This window comes from Equus asinus, chromosome 21 (assembly GCF_041296235.1).
Source record: "Equus asinus isolate D_3611 breed Donkey chromosome 21, EquAss-T2T_v2, whole genome shotgun sequence".
Taxonomy (NCBI): domain Eukaryota; kingdom Metazoa; phylum Chordata; class Mammalia; order Perissodactyla; family Equidae; genus Equus; species Equus asinus.
In genome coordinates, this window is record NC_091810.1 from 82266168 (window position 1) to 82289054 (window position 22887).

The 22887-nt window shown below is 47.4% G+C and overlaps 1 protein-coding gene across 2 annotated transcripts in view; it reads left to right on the top strand.

Annotated features, from left to right (window-relative positions):
* The window catches only part of EPHB1 (EPH receptor B1), a 423113-nt gene that overhangs the window by 394694 nt on the left and 5532 nt on the right, over positions 1-22887 (top strand). For both annotated transcript variants that reach the window (XM_014828754.3, XM_070493336.1), the window contains 2 exons: positions 14763-14912; positions 21317-21510. In XM_014828754.3, coding sequence (XP_014684240.3) covers positions 14763-14912; positions 21317-21510 — 344 coding nt within the window. The remainder of the gene's footprint in view (positions 1-14762; positions 14913-21316; positions 21511-22887) is intronic.

Sequence of the window (22887 nt, forward strand, 5' to 3'; positions counted from 1 at the left end):
AAAAGTTGGACATTGACAGAAAGGCCTTTCTTTAGTGCAAACAGTGGCTGGTTTCGTGGTTTCCAGAACTACTGTGTTTTCCACTCTGTTATCTGGTGAAGCGGAGCAAAAAGATAAGGAAACTGTGCAAACGTCTTCCTTTGTGTTAAATTTTAATTTGGAGACAACACTGCTGATCAGATTTTTAATTTTGAGGAAACTTATCTCTATGAGATGTGAATGCCCCCCAGGACCTGCATCCCCTGAGAGGAAACACAAAATCCAGGATTTAGGCTGCAAAGGATTGACTGGCTGATACGCTGGTACAAACTAGGTTGTCATTTACCTGCACTACTATTTTTACTAGGATTGTTATGTTTTTGTTACATTTTGAGTGGTCTTCTCCCAATGTAATTTTTTTTCCATAGGCTCTCTCTGTTATTTTATTGTGGGATTTTTCAGAATATGAGGTTTTTTAGAAATTTGTGTATGAGGTTATAGCAGAAATGCCTGTATTGGGAAATTAGAGTCTATTCAATCACCTTCAGGAAGCATATGCTCCACTTAGGCATAATAAGTCATTGAACCATCAATAGGCCTAACATCTGAGACAGGGAAAGTTTTTAGAGTTTTCAATAATATCAAAATTAAAACAATTATGTTAGAACGTATAGGTCAACCAAAGAAAACCTTGTATGTGAGTCTCTAGGATGCCTCCTTTGGCATGTGGTCAGTGCTTCTCTCTCTTGTCCTAGAGTTTACAGGAGTTGGGACAGGGCCCCCTCTTGTGTGATGGGAGACCCAGCTGGGTCCAGGCTGCCATCCTGCTTCAACCACAGCTCCTCTTTGATGGGTTTGAGAGATTGAGCTTTTACAAGGTTTCCTTTCCAAGAAAGGTTTTGCCACTCCAAGTACAGTATTTGAAAAATATGGGCCATCAAGTGTCACAATAATAGGTCATTTTATGTGGTCATACTTTTTCCAGGCCTAGGAGAGACTTACAGACCATGCCAATGTTGGTCTTTAAAGAAGATTACAGGGAAATGTAATTACATTTTAGAGCTTCAAAGCTAGGGTATTGTCCGTATTACATTTGGTTTACTGTCTACATCTGAAGCCATGACGGAAATGCTTGGGGCTCTCCTGATCACTTCTCTGTAAGAACAACTTCAAAAGGAAACACTATTGTTTGTCAGAGAATTCCTTTAGATACCTAATCAATTCAAAAGAAGATTTTTTAAAACTTTTTATTTGGACAAAATTTCAAAAGATTTTAATTTTGTGGAAACCAATCTCTACTAGAAGGGAATGCCTCCCAGGACCTGCAGTCTAGGGTCAGCTCTTGCAGTGAGTTGTCACGTCTCTTCAGTTTCCCTCAATCTGGAACATTTCCAGTGTCTTTCTTTGACTTTTATTACATTGACTTTTTTTAAAGGATATAGTCGTTTTTTTTGCATTAGTAGAACATTCTTCAATTTGGGCTTTTCTGGTATTCTTCAGAATTAGATTTCTGTTCTACATTCTTGGTGATATCCCACATAAGTGATGTTGCATCCTTCCTAGGGTATCATATCTCAAGACATATGATGTCCATGTGCCCCTCATTGGTGCTATTAATTTTGATCACCTGGTCAAGATTTTGTCCAATTTCTCCAATGTATAGTTACATATAGTAAATATTACATATGTTTTTCTCTTGTAATTGATCAATAGTTTGTGGGAGGACTGACTATGCAAATATTCTGCTCTTCATCAAAATTTCCGTGCTAGTTTTAGCATCTGTTGATGATTCTTATCTGAAACAGTCTTTATTATCATGGCTGCAAAATGATATTTTCCACCTCTAGCCACTGTGTTAGCACTTGTCATTGACAAGGGGATATTTTGGATGGTAGTTCTATAATCCAATCAAATGTTCCTTTGTCCTGCTTGGAAACTCAACCTAATAACATTCTGAAGATCACATTCTCTGTGATTTTTGCCTGAGAAGTTTTGGAATAACCTTTGGCCAAAACATTAAGATTCTCATCTGTTCCCCGGTTGCCAAACCCTGTAAGGCTATGGCTTTTCAGATCTGGTCTTATTCCATCACTCTACACTCTGCGCACACCTTTGATGTAAACAGTCTGTCATTTACTTGAGGGGAGAGGAGAGTAGGATGGGGAGAAGTAGACAAGCTCCTCTCTGCCCCACAAATATGTTGCCTCTTTAATTCTTGCTTCTCTGCCTACATGCCTTCTCTGCTCCAGAGCGAGGATGCCCTGCTTTCCACCTGTCCTAATCTCACCCATCATTTGTCACAGGTGGTAAAATACCCCTGGATAGCCCAGAAAGGTAAAAGTCTTATAGACCTTGGGAGATACTAAAATGTTCCTATAGGCTGTAGGACCTCCAGCATCAACAAGGCCAGATGGGAAGGCGTCTGCTTATCATGTGTAGAGGCCACAGATCTTGGGAACTTACCTGGGCTTCTCTTGACTTGTGGTTGAGGATTACCTCCTGAGCCTTTTGGGTTCCTACAGAACATGAATATGGGTTCGTAGGCCTTGGTAGACCATGGCTATGGAGGAAATGGGAATTGTTTTGTGGGGCTCACAGTTCACCAGCCCCAGATAAAATGAGTTTTGAACCCTCTGAAAACAGGAAGTCTTTGGACTTCCTCAGGAGGTGCTACCATGACTCTCATGATTCCAGAAAATTCTGGAATGGAGGCCCCACAGTTCTAGGCAGAGCTTCAAGGCTGTAGCAAGATTAGGAAGGCCCCAAGTCTAGTGAGTGGGGCTTGTGTTAACAGCCGCTAAGAGCAACAGGGAAAGGGTCAAGTCCAGGGATGGAGGAGTAGAAACTGAGGGATCTCTTCTTCCTGCTGTGAAGAACTCAACTGCCTTTGGGACAATCATATGGCAAACCCATCCCTGGGCTCCTATGGGCCCAAGAAGGACAGGCAGGGAGGTAAAGAGCAGGGGTCTAGACCCTCTAGGGTGGGCGAACTTAGGTCTGGGAATGTGAGAGGAACTCCAGGATCTGGTTTTCTAAGGAATGAGAAAATGTACTATAAATCGTAACATAGATAAGAAAATAGAGAGGTCAGTCAGCAAGGAAAGAAGAGGTAAGATACAAGCAGCATGGCTGAAGTCTAAATCGAGCTGGCTCCCAGATACTCCACGCAAGGGTTCTGTAGTACAGGCCTAGGCTGGCCACTGGAATCTGAGGCCAAAAGCATGAGAGATTGGGAACAACCACAGGCAGCTCAGCCCATGGTCCAGCCTCCACTGTGTTCTTACTGCTGCTTTTACCACCTCCACCTGGTTTCACCTCAGTGCCCTCCTCCAGACCACTCAGTTGCTCTTCGGTGCCCACTCCTCCTGTTCTTACCCAGCCATGCATCCTTTTCTCCCAGCAGCTGGCCTGGCTTCTTCTTTTATCACAGTATCCTGAGCTTTCATATGCTGCTCAGTAAATGCTTGTGGAGTGAATTAAGAAATTAATTAATGAGTGACAAACATGTCCCTGGAGACCTGAGATACCAAGTAGAATGGTCAGTGTAAAATGGAGCAGGAGCCCGTGTGCCCAGGGAGCAATGGCTGTCCCCAAAGCAGCTGGGTTCTTCAGAGTGGGAAGAAGACACCCTTCAGTTTCCACTCTTCCAACCCTGGACTTGACCCTTTCCCTGTGGCTCTTAGGTAGCTGTTATCATCAGCCCCTTTCATCAGACTTTGGCCATCACAATTCCCCACTCTCTCCCCCCACACCTGAGAGAGGACTGATCCCAGGGCAGGCAGAGAGAAGGGGGCTTATTGATCCAACTTGGAGGGTCAGCCTATCTGAAGAAAGGGACCTAAGGAAGGTTCTTGAATGCCATATTTAAAAAAATGTTACTATAGTTTTATTTATAAAAGCAATGTTGAAAAATATCAAAAAATAAAAATGTGTTTAAAGTAAAAAGTGAAACTGTCTTCCTCTTCCCAATTCCCAGAAGTCACTATCATTAATAGTTTGGTGTGTTCCTTCCCAATTTGAGTGTGTTTGTGTGTGTGCTTATCTATATATTTTTTGTGGTCTCAAAAATGGTTTCATACTATACATATTGATCTATTTGACTTGCTTTGCTAGTTCACGATGTATCATGAATATGACCTTTTCTCCTCTTAGTCCCTTACTTCATACCTTTGGAGATCTTTTGCTGCTGCCCCTGGAGGTTTCTCAGGCTCTTTCTCAGGCATCCTTTGGATGAATGAACTGTAGAAACTGTTTAACAAGCTCCTTTGGGATGACCATCTAGGTGGCTTCTGATGTTGTATTATTTCAAACAATGCTTCCATGAATATTCTCCTATAGATATCTCTGCACACTTGTATAGATATTTCTGCAAAATAAATTTCAAGAAGAGAAATTGTTGGGTCAAAGAATTTGCACATTAAATTTTTTTTTAATAATTTCAAACTTAAGAAAAGTTCCAAAAATAAGAACAATACAAACAACACCCATATACATATGACCTCTGCCCAGATTCTTCACCTATTGTTATCATTTTACCCCATTTCTTTATTATTTGCCTGCTTCCCATCTCTAAAATGTTTTTTTCTAAACACTTGGAATACGCTGCATACATCATGGCTCTTTATCCCCACAAACCGAGAGTGCACTTCCTTATTTCCTGAGAATAGGGATATTCTCTTACAAAGCTATAGTACAGTTACCAACTTCAGCAATTTAACATGGATAAAATACTTTGATCTAATGTACTGTCTGTACCCTAATTTTGTTAATTGACCCAAAAATGTCCTTTTCAGCACTTTTTGCTTCTGTTACAGAATCCAGTCTAAGATCAGATATTGCATTTCATTGTCATGTCAGTTTAGTGTTTTTTAATCTGGAACATTTTCACACCCTTTGTTGTTTATGATATTGACATTTTGAAAGAATATCGTCCCTATTTTTTTAATAGAATCTTCTTCATTTGGGGTTTGTCTTCTATCTCTTCATGATTAGACTCGGGTTATGCATTATGCATTGCACAAATGACAGTGTGGCCTTCTCAGAGATCACATCTGGAGGCACATGATGTTCCTCTGCCCCTCATGGTGATGTTCAGAATTGCATATTTTAAATTTTGATAGAAAAAGTTCATTTCCCAAAACCTTTTACCAATTTATACTCCTGCCACAGTTTGGGAGACTTCCCCATGGTCCATCCCTCCGTCACGAAGGGGACCATCAGTCCTCAACTTATTCCCAGCCTATGCACTCTGCTCATTAATGCTTTATTTTAAAAGAAAGCAAGAAATGTCTTTTCCCACTTCACTTTGAGGAACACCTTAATATTCTTCTCTCTCAACAGATGTTCCCCAAACATCAAAAATGTGGTAGACTCACACGATCTTTTGTATCCCGAAGCTCACTGGGACTTGGACAGTCTCAGGGTGATGACAGCACAGGTGGGATGGCATCCTTGGAGGCGAGTTTGGGGCTCCATGCTCTGAAAATAAAACAGAAGCCAATCCTTTTTTTTTCTCTTTGGGAGAGAACAGATACCACCTGCCCTCCATACACAGGGACATTTATCTCCATTTATCTTTCCTTCTTCTTTCTTGTTATCCACTCTGAAGAAAAGGCAGCATGAGATGTGGAACTGGAGGACGGATGGGTTTCAGGTGCCCCTTGTGCCTTTCATCAGGTGTGGACTCACAGCGCCCTCCTCTACTTGCCGAGACACATAACTGATGGGGAAGGTACCCAGGAGGAAGCTGGCCTCCCTGAATGGCCTTTGGGGCTGGCCCTGCCTCTCCCTAGCCATCCCTCACCACCACCAGAGGAGGACAGGGGCCCTGAGAACGGGCTCACGCAGGGAGGCAGGTGGCGCAGCCTCACCCGCACAGCTCGCGCTCCGCAGGCAGTAGCTAACAGCTCCTCGTACGACCCTCTGAGATAATTAAGCATTATTATCCATATTGGCAGGTGGAGATGGTAAGACAGAGTGGTTAAGTGACTTGGTTATAACAGCCGGGATTGTTGGAGGGAGAAGCCGTGCCAAGAAGGCAGTGCAGTTCAGGAGGCCGCGAGAGCTTATGCTACTTAACATGACTGATTATTTTAAAATAGCTCTTGGGGGGGCAGGGAGGGAGACTAGACGCGTGGCTGGTGGGCATGGGTAAGGCACCGAAAATCACACTGCGAATAAGGAGTGTACCTGGTATACAGAGTAAAACGGGGTGCCGTGGACAGTCTGTCAGATGCTCACATTGCATGAAGAGAAGGGAAAAAAATGGAAGGCCCTAGTGGACTCAGCAAGGACAATGGAGTAAACCCCATGGGCCTCCCACAGAGCTGGACAGAGGTCTCCAAGATGGCTGCACAGAGGCCAGTCCCCGTCTGCAGACAGCGCATCCACCCTGCACCTCGCTGCTCCTGTGGGAGCCCCTGGCAGCCGGTTGCGGTGGGTGGTGCAGCCGTGCCTCAGAGTGCAGGAAGCCCCAGGGTCCCGGGCACAGGAGCGGGAATGGAACCACAGAGTAGTGCCAGTGCCTGAGGTCAGGCGGTGACACATGGGGCAAAGGCAGGAGGGCCATCACAGCCTGTTGACAGAGACAGGAGCCACGGAGACATGGGGACTCGTGGGGGAGCCTAGGTGTCCCTGGCACGGCAAATGGACTGGCTGAAAAAGGAGAGGAGAATTGTGGTGTGTTAGGGTGGGCCTGGGGCTGGGGGTAGGCAGCAGAGAAGCAGTGGGGATGAGGGGCTCCAGGAAAAAGCACAATTCTTGCCAAGGACAGAGAAGCAACCCATACACACTGGACATGGCCCAGGAAGCTGAGGGTAGACAGCAGGGTGACTGGCTAGCCTCCTCCTCAACCCTGCCCATCCCCTGCTCCCTGGTCCTCCCTGCCACCTTGTCATCCAAAGGGCCCTGAGGCTCCAGCTCAGAGGCAGGGGGAATTTTTGACTCATCAGCTGGGTAGACACATCCTTGCTCACCAGGTCCTTGGTAGGTACTGGCTCCCTCCCTCGGTTACCAGTAGTCCACCATCTGGGAAGGCACATGCAGAGAATCTAAAGCCCACAGGACCAGTTAATCCAACCACTCTCTCCAGAGAGACTTCCCAGGGGCACTGAGAACAAGGCCCAAGCCTGGGGGATGGTACCAGGAGAGACTAAGCCTGCGCCTGGTTGATCTGCTCACGGCTGCAGGAGTGCCTGGCTGGTGCCCTCCTCAGGGCAGAAGTGGTACTGTTCCCTTTCCCTCTGCTGACCCTGGCCTGGCCCAGAGAGGGTACCCACCGCCTACTTTCAAATGAATGAAGGCAGCCAGTGAATTATTTAGCCCTTATCTCTCCACTGTTTCTTTTGAATTATAAACTCAAGAAGTGCTGGGTGATAAAAATAATAATAATGATGCCCACATCTCAGCCATCGGGGGCTATCTGGGGGGTGGGTAGGAAAAGACAGCTGTTTGCCCTGACTGTGTAGTACAGAGAAACAACGTCTGTTTGGTTGAACAGGATTTTTTTTTCCATCTGGGAAACATCACCAAGCGGCCATTCTGTTCTTCCCACAGGAAACACACACTATTATCTGCATATTTTTAGTTAATTTATGTCCAAATAGGCCTTTCTCTAGCTGCTGGAAAATGATGTTTGGGCCGCAATTACCTTTTGCAGCATCTCGCAGAAGGGTTTCAGCGCTCGCAAAGCTCAGGGGAGAGGCAGCGAGTACCCTACTGACTGTAAATCTCGCCGTTTGTAGTTATTCAAATCACATATTTTATTACTCGTATGAAATACATTGTGTCATTCATTCTGGAGGAGCAGCTAATGCTTCAAGAAAAGCTTTGAAAAACATTCTATTTAGAAACAGTTTTGTCTGCAGACAACGCAGTGTGTCTTTTCGGGTTGTCTTCTCTCTGTTACGTGTGCTATTTGCATGACAAATAAGACCATCCTCCCCAGAAGCTCACCTGTTCCTGCAGCCTGTTTCCCACCTAAAGTTCTAATTCTCTGTATGTTGCATCATAATCCTTAGCGTGGTAATAAATTACAGTGTCACCGTCAAGATTGTGGCTTCTGGAAAGAAAGAAGCAGCAGGGCCAGATGAACTCTCTCAGAAGATGGAGAGACTGTTTTCATGCAAATTCCTGGCATCCTGGGGAAGTAGGAACAGCCTCTTTATTATATGGACTCAGTTGCAATTTAGCAGCCTGAAGCCATTTCCACTGGCTGTTAGAAGCTGGTAACACTCAGAGAAAGATAACCTTTTAGGCAGAAAGTTCTTTTCCTTCTTGGCTGATACAGGTCTTATCTGAAAAAAATCACTTTGTTGATGAGGTTGGAGAAAACGGCTCAGTGTACTTTCAGAGTGCTTTTAAAAAGAGACATTTATTCAAAAATACCTTCTTAATTTAACACTTAGAACCACATTAGACCTCTTGGTTCAGGCCAGGGACAGTGACTGGGGAACAGGAACATGTCCCATGGATGCAGCCTGAGGGCAGGACCATCTGTGCCTGAACTGTCTGCAAAGGGCTGCACAGAGACCCTCTCTCGGCAGATGCCTCGGCCAAGGCTGGGCAACCACACGGTCAGGATGGTCATTGCTCCAAGGGGAGTGTCCAACCTTCCACCGCAGAAAGACACTTTCTATGCAATGTGAACTTCACCTCGATTTGCCCTTCATTTTCCTTAGGCCACAGATATACTTGATGGAAACTTTGGCGAAGCCATCTTGCTGCCTTTTGTCGCCCCATCATTTTAAGATCTTTTGACATTTAGTGCAGTATGGTGGCCATATGTACGGCCACCCATTCCCTCACCCATCACAGACATGGCTCATCAGTCATGGTACTCTTCCTTGCTGAGCCTAGATGAGCCCTCAGAATCCTTCTCAACCCAGCCACTAACAGTGACCAGAGCTGGTATTTAAAATGAGACCTCATGCAATCCATGACTTATGCAGGGTTGATCTATACCAATGGTTCTCAAAGTGTAGGAACCACCCTAGAAATTTGTTAGAAGTGTAAATTCTCAAATCCTATCCCAGAACTAGTAAATTTGAAAGTCTGGGTCAGGGCCCTGAGATGTGTGTTTTAACAGACTTTCCAGGAGATTCTGATGCACACTCAAATTTAAGAACCACTGCTCCAGGCCAGTGGTTGCATATTAGAATCACCTGAAGCATGTTAAACCTACCAATGCTTGGGCGCCACTCCTAGAGATTCTGAATAAAGTAGAATGCCCGTTGGCATTAAAAAAATAATAAAGCCACAACTTCCTAGGGTGATTCCAATGGGCAGCAAAGCTTGAGAACACCAGGCTAGGCTTTCCGGGGTACCGAGAAGAGGGGTATTAACATTACCTTCCAGCCAGTGTTGTCGATTAAGATGGAGCTACCTAGACCTGGAGTGTCTACCCTCTCTGGGACTCAGCTGGAAGTGTAAGGGTGGGTTCTCCCTCAGGCATGTCAGGGCTCTCCAGTGAAGAGGAGTATTGGTGGTGGCTCCAGCATCCTCATCAGAGCCGCCTTCTGCCTGTGGTCTTCAGTTCATCAGTGAAAGTGTGATGGTGCTGGCCCTTGTAATCGTCACTGCACGGCACTCGCATTGCTGGGCAGCACAGTCCTTCAAGGGCTAGGCTGGCCTGGGTCTGAGCAACAGCACTGAGGAATACAGAGGGCCCTGGGTTTATCTGCTGGGCTTCAGTCTGAATGTTAGAGGAATCTCTCACTCCCAAATCCCACTGCCTCCTAATTACAGCCCACGGTGGACCTGCCACCTGGGAATTTAACAGCAGTATTTTTAAACTAGTGCCTGATAAAATTGTGTACACTCAATGTGTTAGTTTCCTAGGGCTGCTTTACCAAAGTACCACAAACTGAGTGACTTTAAACAGGGGAATTTATTCTCTTACAGTTCTGGAGGCTAGAAATCCAAAATCAATGTTTTGTCTGGCTCATGCTTCCTCCTAAGGCTCTAGGAAGAATCTGTTGTTGGCAATCCTCGGCTTGTCTGTGCATCTTTCCAATCTCTGCCTCTGTCTTCATATGTTCTTCTCTCCTATATGTCTCTGTGTCTTCACATGGCCTTCCTACATGGACATCAGTCATTGGACTTAGGACCCACCCTAATCCACTAGGACCTTCTCTTATCTGGTTATATCTTCAAAGACCAAATTTCCAAATAAGGTCATACTCATTAGTACAGGAGATTAGAACTTGAACATGTCTTTTGGAGGACACAATCCAACATATAACTCTCAAAAAATACTTATTTAATGGCAACGATAATATACTGGGTGGTTTAGATATATATATATCATGTCAGATCTTCACAGCAACCCCAATATGTTTTATATATTATAAACCTATTAGTGAGTGGGCATTATGACATTCAGAGCCATTGCATGATGCTCTTGGTCACAAACCTCTCACTTCAAGGGGATTCCTCATGCAGCATGATTCCAATATTTGATGAACAAGTCCATGATCACCATACTCAGTGTTCATGAGTATCCAGATTCATGTTATATCCCCACTGAGACTTGTCTCACACAAGATGGCAGAGAAAAGTTCTATAACAATGCCCAGACACACAGAAGTGTTACCCTTATGGCCATCTCTAGGATTGGTAACTAGCAAGGAAAATCAGTCCTATGCTCAGACTTTGGCCTGGAAAACTCCACAATTGGGGGAGTTCTAGAACCAAAGCTATGAGCTGTGCTTATCTAATCTCACTGGGGTAAGACAGTGAGCTGGCTAGGTGGCACTGGAGGCATCCATTGCTCTATGAAAGTGGGGCTGAGTCTCATTGTTGTCCTGTCCCCAGCAGAATGCTGGGCAGAGTGGGTGCTGCAAACATATTGTTGTATCCTGGCTGAGGCTAAGGGACTAAAGCACCCCTGTACAGACTTTCCACATGTTGGCCTCATACCTGCTGGCAGATGTGGTTGTGGGTTATCAGCAGGTGACCCTGAAGATGCTGGTGTTAGAATTAATTCGCTGCCAGATATATTCTCTTACTTTATTGAATTACACACACACACAATCTTTATAATGAGTCTTATACCTAAGTCAGGGCATGATTATTCTGAGGCAGTAGATTTCAAACTTTGCAAGAATTTCTTGACAACACAACAATTCAAGGTCGGCGTATGAAGTCGTTTAGGGAGCTCAGAGCCCTGATGTGGTGAGGTGCCTCCCCCGCCTCTCCTCTTCTCCCCACCCCGCCCATGCCCCAACAGTGACCCTCTGTGGCAACTCTGGGGAGTCCTGGTCCCTGCAGAATGCAGACCTGTGCCCCCAGTATCCCTGGGGAAGCAGTCGTCTGGTGCCATAGGGAAACTCTGTGCTGGGGACAGTGTCTCTTCAAGCTCAGTGTCAGCCCCTCTTTGCCCACCTGGATGCAGATTCTTTTCCTGGGCCTCATCTGTTCTTCACCCCCGTGAGAATTCCTGTTCTGTCATGTTCCTTCCAATCCAACACAGCCAACCACTCCTCTGTGCCCTTCCTCATGCCTGCTCTGGCAAGAGCCAGGAACTCTTACAGTACTCTGTAGTCACATGAATGCCTTGGCTTTGGGACTTCTGGTCCAGACTTCTCTTCCCTGGCAGGAGGACCCTACTCACTAGTGGAAACCCTGCCTGCTGCAACACCACACATGGGGCTGATCATCATCCTCTAAATTAACAGATTTCCTTTCACATAATTGAAGACAAGTTAAATAATCGTCCCCATAATTACTTCTGAGCATCCGAAGGCAACGCTGATGATGCGATGTTTGAAAAGCTGGGAGGAAAGTTTAAAATTCCCAGGAGGAAAGCGCCCGTCCATCTGCTCCCCTGACTTTGGCCTCCCTTTTGTTCTGCCTCAGAGGTCAGCATCTCCTGCTCTCTTGGCTGAGTGGGAGAGCCGGTCGTGACAAGCTGTCACCTGCCTGTCCAGGGTGGCTCTTCTCGAAGCCTCTGCCACCTGCTGGGATGGGGGTGGCGGTGACAGGCCAAACTCCGTGTTCAGTGAGGCCCAACAGCGCAAGGTGGCAGGAGGGCTGAGGCGCCTTGCCAGTGGGCCTGGCACTGCCACTTTACATGCAGGAGGGAGCAGCTCAGCAGCTGTCACTGGAAGCCCCTGGGGTCTGCTCCAGACTTGGCAGAGAGGACACCTTCAGACTCCCAAATCGCCTCTTTGAAATTCAGAAGGACCACACTTCCATCTCCCCTCCCCCCTTCTCTGACACAAACATACACACCAAAGATAAGCCCCAACGCTCTTTTACTCACAGACCTACACGGCCAAATTCTCTCTGTCTCCCACTCTCTCACACACTCACTCACATATTGATAAGTTCTCATTCACACAGTCTCATTCCCTCCCTCCCTCTGCCTCTCTCTCTCTGTCTCTCTCTCTCTCTCTCACACACACACAGATCACACTAATTAAACTCCACCTCTCTACCTCACTTATCCTAGATATTTCCAGAAAGCAACCCCCCTCCTCTGAGGGAGCCCCAGGCCCTCTCCAGACCACACCCTCTCCCCTAGTGGGGACACACAACATGGAGTCCCTGAGCCATTAGACACTGACCTACAGGTATTTGACAACTCCTGGTTTGCTGGATGAATTTTCCACCTCTCTTCCCAGCCATGGGTACCATGTGGGTAAAACCAGTAAATTCATTCATGTTCTGGGTGACAGTGAGAACAGAGCATCCTGTCGCAGCCACAGCCCAAGCCTGCCCTCCAGGCATTTGTCAACGTTGCTGGCATTTGAGCCGAGGACATCTCCCACCACAAAAGCCTGCCACCCTCCCCGGGGAAATCAGGACTGTCTTCTTTGCGGAAAGCTGGATGTGTGCTGGGGGAGGTCAGGGCCAGATGCCTTTATTCCTCCCAGGCCTGGGTAGGAAACCGGATCAAAATACGCTTGTGGCATGCTCCTTTTCTCTCACTTGCTCTCAGACTAACCGCTTACACATTTTTAAGGTATTTTTGCTGAAGTCCAGCACATATCTCTGGTGATTTGAAGAGATCGTGAGGACGGTCAGTATAAAAATAGCCTCCTTCAGCAGAGGCTCAAGGCAGGTGAGGAGGGCGTGAGGGAGCTGAGGTTTAGTGGATTAGGAGGCAGAGTCCAGGCATTGCGAAAGGGCCGTGGGAGCGAACGCCTGGCATTTGACATGAGGAACTGAAAAAGAGGATTGTATTTGTTCTAAAGAATGATGAGCTCTGGAGGCCGGCCGTGTGAGGGCCCCCTTTTACCCCTGTAAGCTGTGTCAGTGTCCTACAGAGTGTGCCCTGCTCTCTGCTCCCTCCCCTCACCTCCCCCTGCAGCATCCCTGCCTCAGCCGTCCTGGATGACAGGCAGCACCATCCTCTCACCTACCCCTGCGCATGCTCCTCTCTGCCTGGCCTTCCCTCCTCTTGTCACTTTGCCTGATTCACTCCTACTCGTCCTCTAGGACTAAGCAGAGTGAATAATAGTTAACGCATGTGCAGCACTTACCCCCTATGCCAGGCCCTGTCCCAGGCGCTATATGGACAGTAAGCTGCTTAATTCTCACGACAACCTGACTATGTAGGTTCAGTCATTACTCCCATTTTGCAGATGAGAAACTGAAGCACAGAGAGGTTAGGTAACTTGCTCAGGTCACACAGGTAGAAAGGGGCAGTACTGGTATCCACACTCAACCAGAGGCTCCGGGAAACTGCCCCTCCGACTGCGCCTGGCCACCTTCCCTGACCCCGCCTGTGTTAGGGAGTCTTCCCTGCTTCTCAGAACACCCTGTGTCCCCCTCAGCCTCACCCTCATCACTTTCCATTTTAACAATAGATTTGAAATCTCTGCTTTCTTGTCTGCCTCTCCAGTAGCCTGCACAGCTTGAAGTCAGGGCCCCTGGCTGGCTCATCTCTGGGGCACCAGCTCCCCAGAAAGGGCCTGGCCCAAAGTGGTGCTCATTGCCTATTTGTTGACAGGGCGAATGACTGCTTGGCTGGATATCGATCCCTTAGGTGAACAGAACAGGCCAAGGTCTGGCAGACAAGCTGAGGGACAAGCAGAGAGCCAAGTTGGAAGCTTCCAGTGGGAGGCTGGAGGGCAGAAGGAGAAACTACCCTAAGAAGGGCCCTTTAGAAAAGTGTATCTCCAGCCTCGGGATGTCGACCTCCACAGAAGGGCAGGGAGGACGACCAGCGTCTACAGAGACCTCAGCCCTGGGCCCCTTGAACCCCATGCAGCCCAGGCCTGACCACAAGTGGCGGAGTGAGGAATATCTCCACCCAGGGATGGAGCACAAGGAAAATGGGGCCAAGGGGCAGCACGGTGTGACCCTGTAGGAGGAGGTCCTCCATGAAGTATGGCTCATCACTTTCTTCCTTTTTTGTTGATTTTGCTTCCTCCTGACCCAAATGTTGTGACTTTTACAATGTTGGGGGACAAAGACAGCAGCAACTTACACCTCACAGCTCAGGGAGCCGGTCTCATGTAGTGCATTTACAACGGTTCCACTCCCTCCTCTCACCCGACAGTGACATTAGCATCAGCATGTAGGGAATTGGGGGCAAATGGAGCATCAGAACCAGCTGCCGCCTGACATGTGTGGGTGTGCCCACACACGGCATGAAACCCTCACAGGCCACGCAGATCCTTCCTGAGCCACTCAGGTGCAGGAACGGAGGCCGGCCTGGGGTCACAGACTGTCCTGGCTGTCCTGATTCACCAGATGTGGGAGTGGGCCAGTGAAGGATGCCTGTGTCCAGCTTACTTTCACCTGATGGTGGGGCTGACCAGTTCTCCTTCTTCCAGGGAGGGAAGATCCCCGTGAGATGGACAGCTCCGGAGGCTATCGCCTACCGCAAGTTCACGTCTGCCAGCGACGTCTGGAGCTACGGGATCGTCATGTGGGAAGTCATGTCATTTGGAGAGAGACCCTACTGGGATATGTCCAACCAAGATGTGAGTGTTGGCAATACCTGGTTGTCACAAACCCCTGCCCAAGGGATCCCACAGGAGTGGCATCCCAAACCCTCCTGTTTTCAGCCCAGGGCCTCATAACCTGACCTTGAGGGGACCAGAGCAGGGGATACAGGGACCCCCTTGGCATCAATGTTTGAACTAATCAAAGAGCCCAGCATGGAGATATGACAGTCCCAATTACCCCAAAGCCTGTAAAGGTGCCCAGGCCAAGTCAGGGGACGGTGAGCTGGTTCTGAGTGGCTGCGGACCATGAATAGATCGGGCCCAGAATTAAGCAGGAATTCTGCCCTGCTTCAGAGTGCCCAGCTGTGTTCTCCTTCACCATGTGTGACAGCGGGGAAGGCGCCGGGCTCTGAGGCCGGGCCTGGCTTCCAGACCTGCTCTGCCTCTGACAGATGTGCTGCGCGGAGCCAGGCGCAGTTTTTGTCTGGGACTCACACCTGTCGGCTTTAAAGAAAGGAATTGTAAAGGGCCCCTCTTTCCTGAGAATCCACCCTTCTGGGATCCTGTGTCACTTCTCAGTGAAGGAGGAGCTGAGCAAGTTTCCCAAAGCTGGTCACATTCAGATGGGCCACAGGAACAGGACCCTGTCTGACTGGAGGTCATCAACATCCTCCAGGCTGCCCCTCAAGAGACAAGGGCAAGAAAGGAAAGAGAAGGGTCATCTGAAATGCTTTAACTGGAAATGTCTTTTGGGGGTGTTCCAGATGGGGTCCTTTGGTCCATAAATACCCAAAGGTGGGAAGCGTCTTGAAGATGATCTGTTTTGATAAGGCCCCAAGGGAAAGTCCTACCTGGATTTCCATACTGCCTGGGACCCTGGCTTGTTCCCCAGGATCACTCCTCCTTTGTTTTTTGAATACAGACCTCCCCACTTGGAGCTGAGAGGCTGACAGTATGCAAAGCTCTCATACCTCTGCTCTCTGCCAGCTCTTCGCATCACCCTGGGGAGCAGTTCTTATCTTTCCCAACTGACAAGCAAGAAGAGGCAGGGGTGTCCCCAGTCCAGATCTGGTTCCATCAGAAAACCAGCCGTGCTAAGCACCTGCAGGCTTGGGTGGGCTCTGAGGCACCGGCAAACTTGAGGAATCGGCCCTTGGCCAGCCCTCTCTGCAGCTGAAGATTTAGAGCCATGGCAGTTGCTCAAAAGACTGAGAAAGGTGCCAATCTGGGAACGCAGAGACATTGCCCAGTGAGACTGGAAAGAGCAGTTGGGGTGCTGCTGTGACAATGCCCTGTGCTGCCATGAGCAGAGTGGCTTCAGCCCAGAGTGGGTGAAATAGCTGCATCCTTCACCAGGTCCTGATGCCAGCCAAGTGTGGCGTCTAGGTCCCCCATTATCTGTGATTCTCCATGCCTCGCCTCTGCTCCTGTGGCATGTCGAATCAGTAAGTGTCGGAATTGATGCCGAGGCTGCTTTCATGAAATGAACTGCACCTTGGTTCCGTCCATACCGTTAGCCAGATGAGTAATAAATATTAGTCAGAAAAAGCAGACCCATTTTGTCCTGCCCAGAGACTTTAATCTGATTAAGAACAATTCAGCACACATAGAATGGATTATGAAACTCTCTGACAGGCAAGATTTGACATTCAAGCTATTCTCAGGAAATGCATTCACCTATGCTGAAAACAAATGGAATTTCTGATATTAGACTTCCAGAATTCCCAAATCGTTCATGCTACAAACACTCATTGTATGCTAACTGTGACTAAGCGTTGTGCTTGCCAGTTCTATTCTTGGGGGGTTTACAGTCCAGTGACACGATCACAGGGCTGCGGGAACATTCGGATGGGAGAGGTAAGGAAGTCTTGCCAGATATTTGATGCTTGAGCTGGGCCTCAGAGGGATAAGAACATCTGCGAAGTAGCAGTTTATTCTAGTTTTGCTGTATTTCTCCAAAATAAAGCCCCTAAGCATTGTCCTAAGTGAAATTCTGCTCTCTGTGGAGGATAGGGGGTGACTTGATGCCATTCAGAAGGCTTCTTATCACCTGGCCTGGGAGAGAGCCAGGAGGGGCTCCGAGCTGCTCCAGCCACAGCCCAACTCATCAGAAACCACTGAGGTAGTGGCAGTCAAGAATTTTACAGATGACAATTGAAAGGCTTTAAGAAAGAGAATTGCAGAGGCAAGTCAGAGTGCTGGTAATTGGGCTTCCGGAGCCCAGGAAGGTCTTTGAACATGTACAGAGAGTTTGTCAGCCAGAGAGAGAACTTGGAAGTTCTGCCGCTTGGATCTGATTGACAGAGATAATGAGAGTGGCAGTGTCTGTGGAGAGGAGCCGCGGTTTTATTGAAACATCAGAGCTCAACTTAACCCCCTCTGCCCTGGTTCCTCCGCCACTCAGAGCTCTACTTCACTCTCCTGCATGGAAGGTCGAGTAGGCACCGCCCGCTGCCCAACTCGCTAATGGGAAATGAATGTCTGGGGACAGCCAGGAGCCCCCCCGCTGAGGACGTGAGGGCAGGAGGAGGGGCCCTGCTGAATTTCCAGCAGAGCTCCAGTACCTCACCAGGAGCCTGAGGCACCTGGGTCAGACCACCTGCACCTGGTCCACACCCAAACTCCACACCTGCCATCTCTGGGTACAAGTGAGCAAAACCAGCCCCTCATTGACCCAGTCCCTGCCCCCTTACGCCCCAGGGCCTTTGGGATGGCCCAAAGAGTTGCTGCAGACTGTTGAAAGCAAGCCCGCAGTCTGCTCTGGGACAGTTGCCAAGACTAGCTCTCCCACAGCCTGCACCCTCACTCTCACCTGCTCTCTGGAAATACCATCTGATCTCCTTCTAATCTCAAATCTTTTCAACATCCATTTATCTCATCCTGTGACGGACCAAGGAAAGGGGCCCAGGACTCACTCCAGTTTTCAACTCTGCTCAGTAGGACACCAAAGGCCCCCAGCCTTGGGCCATATCTTTCCACACAATTCAAACATGGTCACTGGTGTTTTGAGCCATCAGACGGACAGACTGAAGGTGTTTCTCCATCTCTCCTCCCTGTTTTCCACACCTGCTAGCAAGGCAAGTGTGACAGAGAATGATCCCAAAGCCCCATTAGAGGACCACAATTCTTTTTTTGAAATAATATTTTAATTTGATTATAAGTTATATGTACTCAGAAAATTTGGACAACACGCAGATCCTTAAAAATAGAATAAAATTCTCCAAAGGCATAGCACTTCAGTGAAAGACTAGAGTAAATAAGGGCTACCCACGCATCAATTAATGACCTGGGGATATTTTCCTTTGGAGTGGAGGGTAAAGGCTTTCTTTTTTCATATGTGCATTCAGAGTATCAACTCAAGCAATAACAACAAAATTATCTGGAAGAAATAGAAAATGGATAAAGTCCCATTTTGTAAATGTGAGCTTGAGATGGGGTTTCCATGCTCTACCTTGAAAGGTGAGAAATAGGGATGTGGCATTAACTGAGTCCCCACTATGTGCTCGGTGCTTTTCAAACACTATCTTCTTGGACTTCCACATGACCAGCAGCAGAACAGCAGCCCTCTTTGCAGAGAAGACATCTGCTGTAATAGACCTGGCGGAAATGACAGTCTCCATGGGATGCAGAGATTCTTTCTACTACTCACCTATGTGATGTTCAACATGCTTCACCTCATTGTGTCATTTAATCTTTTTAACAACCCCATGTGTGCAGTTTCAAGAAGTCAAGGGACTCTCCCAGGGTTCTGAAGCTAATAAGAAATGGAGCTAGGATTTGAACCCAGGCCTCCAAGGTGTGTGCCCCTAATCACATTGCCACATCATCACCAACATAGCCTGTAGATCTGCGCTCCTGGCTCACCTGCAGGGAGGAGGCATCAGTGGCTCTTTGATGTCTTCTTAGAAAGTCAGAACACCAAACAAACAGAGGAAATACAAAAGCAAATGTTAGGAGAGTCTTCCAAAAATTCCCATGAGGTGGCATGCCGAGGAGACAAGGGGAAAGTAGCTAAGTAGCATTCAGTCTAGAACTCAGAAGCAGAAGATTCAGCACATGCATGGGGGCCCCAGTCTCTTGAAGCTCTGCCAGGGGTGCTTGGGTCAGCTGGTCACACCACAGAGCTGCCCCCGCAAAAAGGCCTTAACTCCAGTGCTCCTTCCTGTTATGGCATATGGGAGAGTAATCTTGTCAGTGGGGAAAATTAGTATTTTGGGCTCTGACATCTAACAATTTGAGCAGAGATGCCAGCAGTTTAGGAGAACATGAGCTGCCCTGCCCTGGAAGATTTAGAGGGGCCCCTAGAGGAACTTAGACGCTAACCCTCCTGCTGGCCCCACCTGGCTTATCTTTTAGGCAACCGAGAAAGAGCTCGTGGGTCCATTCCATGGGTAATCCCACTTGCCTCTGCAGTGAGTGGGGACTCTGACAGGCCCCTCAATGTGGCTGCCTGGGAGGAGCTGGAAAAGGGTGCTGGTTGATGAGCCAGGCTGATGGGAACGATGCCCAGCTGCTCATCCTCATGGCTTACTTGGTTTCGGTCCATATGCCTGTTTCCTGCCATGAAGTTATCAAACAGCTCCAAGGACTGTTCTCCAGGCTGAGCTTACCATGGCGATCCCACAGAAGCCTGGGTGGACTTCAAGGTATTCAAAACTGAAAATCAGACCCCCGTGATTCATTCCCAGCCCTATCATTACTAGCTGTGTGCCCTCAGGCAAGTGACTCCACTTCCTGTGCCTACATTTCCTTGTGGGGAAAATGGGACTAGAAAGCCCTCCTGAGAGGGTAGCAGATGATTGACAACTGATTGACAGCAGTTGGGCAGAGATAAAAATTTATCAGTGGTGCAACATATTCAAAAGTGAGTGTTCCTATTCACTGTTTTTTTATTTACTGATAATCTTGGTATGGTTTGTATGCTTATTTGTTTTTCTGCTGCATTGAATAGAAGGAATAATACACCTTGATTATCTCTAATGACTTCAGTTTATTATATTATCTCATGCCCCATCTCATGTCCCATATACTGTGTATAGAATTTGTAAAAATATGAACTGATTGAAAATATTCACTTTCTGACCCATTTACAAAGTGAAAAAAAGCAAGAATAATCAGTTGAAATGAACCTGATATTTTTGAAAGTAGAGGCAAAAACGCCTGAAAATCCCGGAACTCGAAATTATTTCCTTTGTTGTTTAAGTGCTTTAACTGTTTAATATAAAATCAATGCATAATTATTGTAGAAAATAAACATACAAACAAACAACAAGAAGAACCTAAAGAGTATTCATGTTTCTACCTGCCCAGAGGTAGCCGCCATTAACTCCACAGTATATATCCTTCCAAGGTCTTTTCTATGCGTGTGTATAATTATTGTTTTTTGTTTTGATTTGATTTTTGTTTTTTACAAAAGCAAGATTATACCGTACCTGCAGTTATGCAGCCTGCTCTTTTGCCTAATTTTACAATGTGAGTATTTTTCCGTTTCAATAGGCACATTTTTACAGCATCACTTTAAGACCTGCGTTATATCCCAGGCCTTCCATTGTGTTATGAGTGCACCATAATACATTCAGATTCAGCACTGGGTCGTTTACAATTATTTTTGCTATTACAAAAGGCACAGAGCAGACATAGTTGATTTAAATGAATTGGAAATTAAGAGGTAAACAGTAAAAAACTCTTACAACAAACTGAAAAATAGACAAAAGTACTGAAAGATCCTAAAATCTTTACAAAATTATCCCCTGGAGTCTGTGAAAATTACCAAAACCTGATTGGAGATATTCATTTTGGATTACCTTGTAATTTTGACCATTGTCATTGTACTGAGCCAGTTGTTTGACCAAATCATCTTTAACCCAATTCCTGTTACTGCCTCATGAAGATTAAGACAAATAATGCCTGGGAGCATTGGAGGGTCCCTGGCATGGGGTAGGTTCTCCATCAAATGCTGATTCTTTCCTCTCTTTCTCTTCCCTTAGCGGTGAAAGGATGAGGCCACCACAGGCTTTGGTGGGTGCCCTCTATAAATAGTGGGTTCACTAGGTTTTCTGTGTGCCATTGTTTCATCTCCTCTGGTGACACCAGCTGCCAGTGATGCAGAATTGGGCCTGATGTGCTCTTAAAGAGAGGGGAAGCTGAAGCCATCCACTGGCTCATTCTTCAATAAACATTCACAGAGATCTAGTGTGTATCAGGCTCTGCGCCAGGTTCTGGGGACACAATGGGAAAATAAGATGTTGGCCCTGCTTTCTAGGAGCCCACATTCTACGGGGGAAAAGGCAAGTACACATAAAACCCATCACAGTCGGGTATGTGAGCACAGAATGAGGGCACCTGCGTCAGGAAGGCTCCATTTTCCAGGACTAATTTGAGAATGACTGGCTGGTGGCTCATCACTCAGTCACACCTGCTCTGGTGGTGTGTTACTGCAGGTCATCAATGCCATTGAGCAGGACTACCGTCTACCCCCACCCATGGACTGCCCAGCTGCTCTACATCAGCTCATGCTGGACTGTTGGCAGAAAGACCGTAACAGCCGGCCCCGCTTTGCGGAGATTGTCAACACCCTGGACAAGATGATCCGGAACCCGGCAAGTCTTAAGACTGTGGCAACCATCACCGCCGTGTGAGTCTGGTGGAACAGGGTAGTTCCTAAGCATGGGTGGTCTCAAGGTCTGGGGCAGGGCTGATAGCAAGGCTGCTAGCCTTTTGGTCTGTTGAGAGCAAGGGTGAGGTAGCTGAGCTTATCCACTAATGGAGGAAGTTCTAAGACCCTTCCCTTCTTTTTTCTCTTCCATCTCTCTAAAATATTCCCTGCCTCCAGCATGGGCTGTAGACAGATGTTGAGATACCTGTCTGGATCTCCACCTTCCTTTGGCTTCATATGGACTGGGCACTGGGCTCCGTAGTAGTGGAGCTGTATCTAATCTGTGTGGTATGAGGCCCTACTTCTGGGAGATCTGTTTCCAGAAGACACCCTTTCAGTTAACCACACCAGTTCCCTAGGCAGGTAGAGTTACATACTGGAACCTTGGCCAACATATTAGCAAATAAGGGCCCTGACTGCTGCGGGACAGAGAAATACAAGGCAATTCGATTTTTTATGAGCAAATGCACAACAACTGTCAGCTAGAGTCAGCACTGTCAGCTGTACATTACTCATCTACGCTTGCAGTGTTAACTCACTTGTTAATTCATCCTTTCACCGAAGTTTATTGGGTTCTTATGTGCCAAGCACTGTGCCCATTGCTGACAGAGGATGAACAAGATAGACATGGTCCCTGCCCTCATGGAGCTTAGAACTGTTGAAGAGTGGCAAACACTAATCAGATGATCATCCAAAGAAATGCAAAATTGAGACCTTGGTCGCCGCATGGCAAGGAGGTGCATGGGGCTTGGAGAACATATCCTTGAGTCTGGTGTCAGAGTGGCCATCCCTGATGAGCATTATTTCAGCTGAGAGCTGAAGGGCAAAGATGCATTAACTGAATGGAAGGGAGATGGGAGTAGAGGGTCAAGGGTTCCAGGCCAAGAGTGCAGCATGCGCCAGAGGGCCAAGGGTGGAAAGGACCGGGCCAGTGTGTTGGAAGAGCAGTTTGTGAGGGCACTGGGTGGGGGCTAAGACTGGTGAAGTGGGTAAGGACCATATTCTCAGAGCCTTGAGGCCCTGCTAAGAATTTGGAGCTTGGTTTTCAGAACAGTGAACACCCATTGAAGGGTGTGATGTGAGTCAGGGTCAGGAAAGGATAGGGGTTATTGACATGATCACATTTGCATTTTTAAAAGAGCATCAGGCTACAGTGGGAACCTTGTATCGAGGGCAGCAAGCACGCCTGAAGAAAGATGGGTAGGGAGAATGTTGCCGTGATCATGAGAGAGAAGGTCGTGTCTTAACTCACGGTGCTGGTGTGCAAAGAAGTGGATGAGTGAGAGATTTTGGAGGGCACATCTTTAGGACTGGTGAAGGATTGGGCCTGGGTGTCGAAGGTGAGGGAGACGTCAA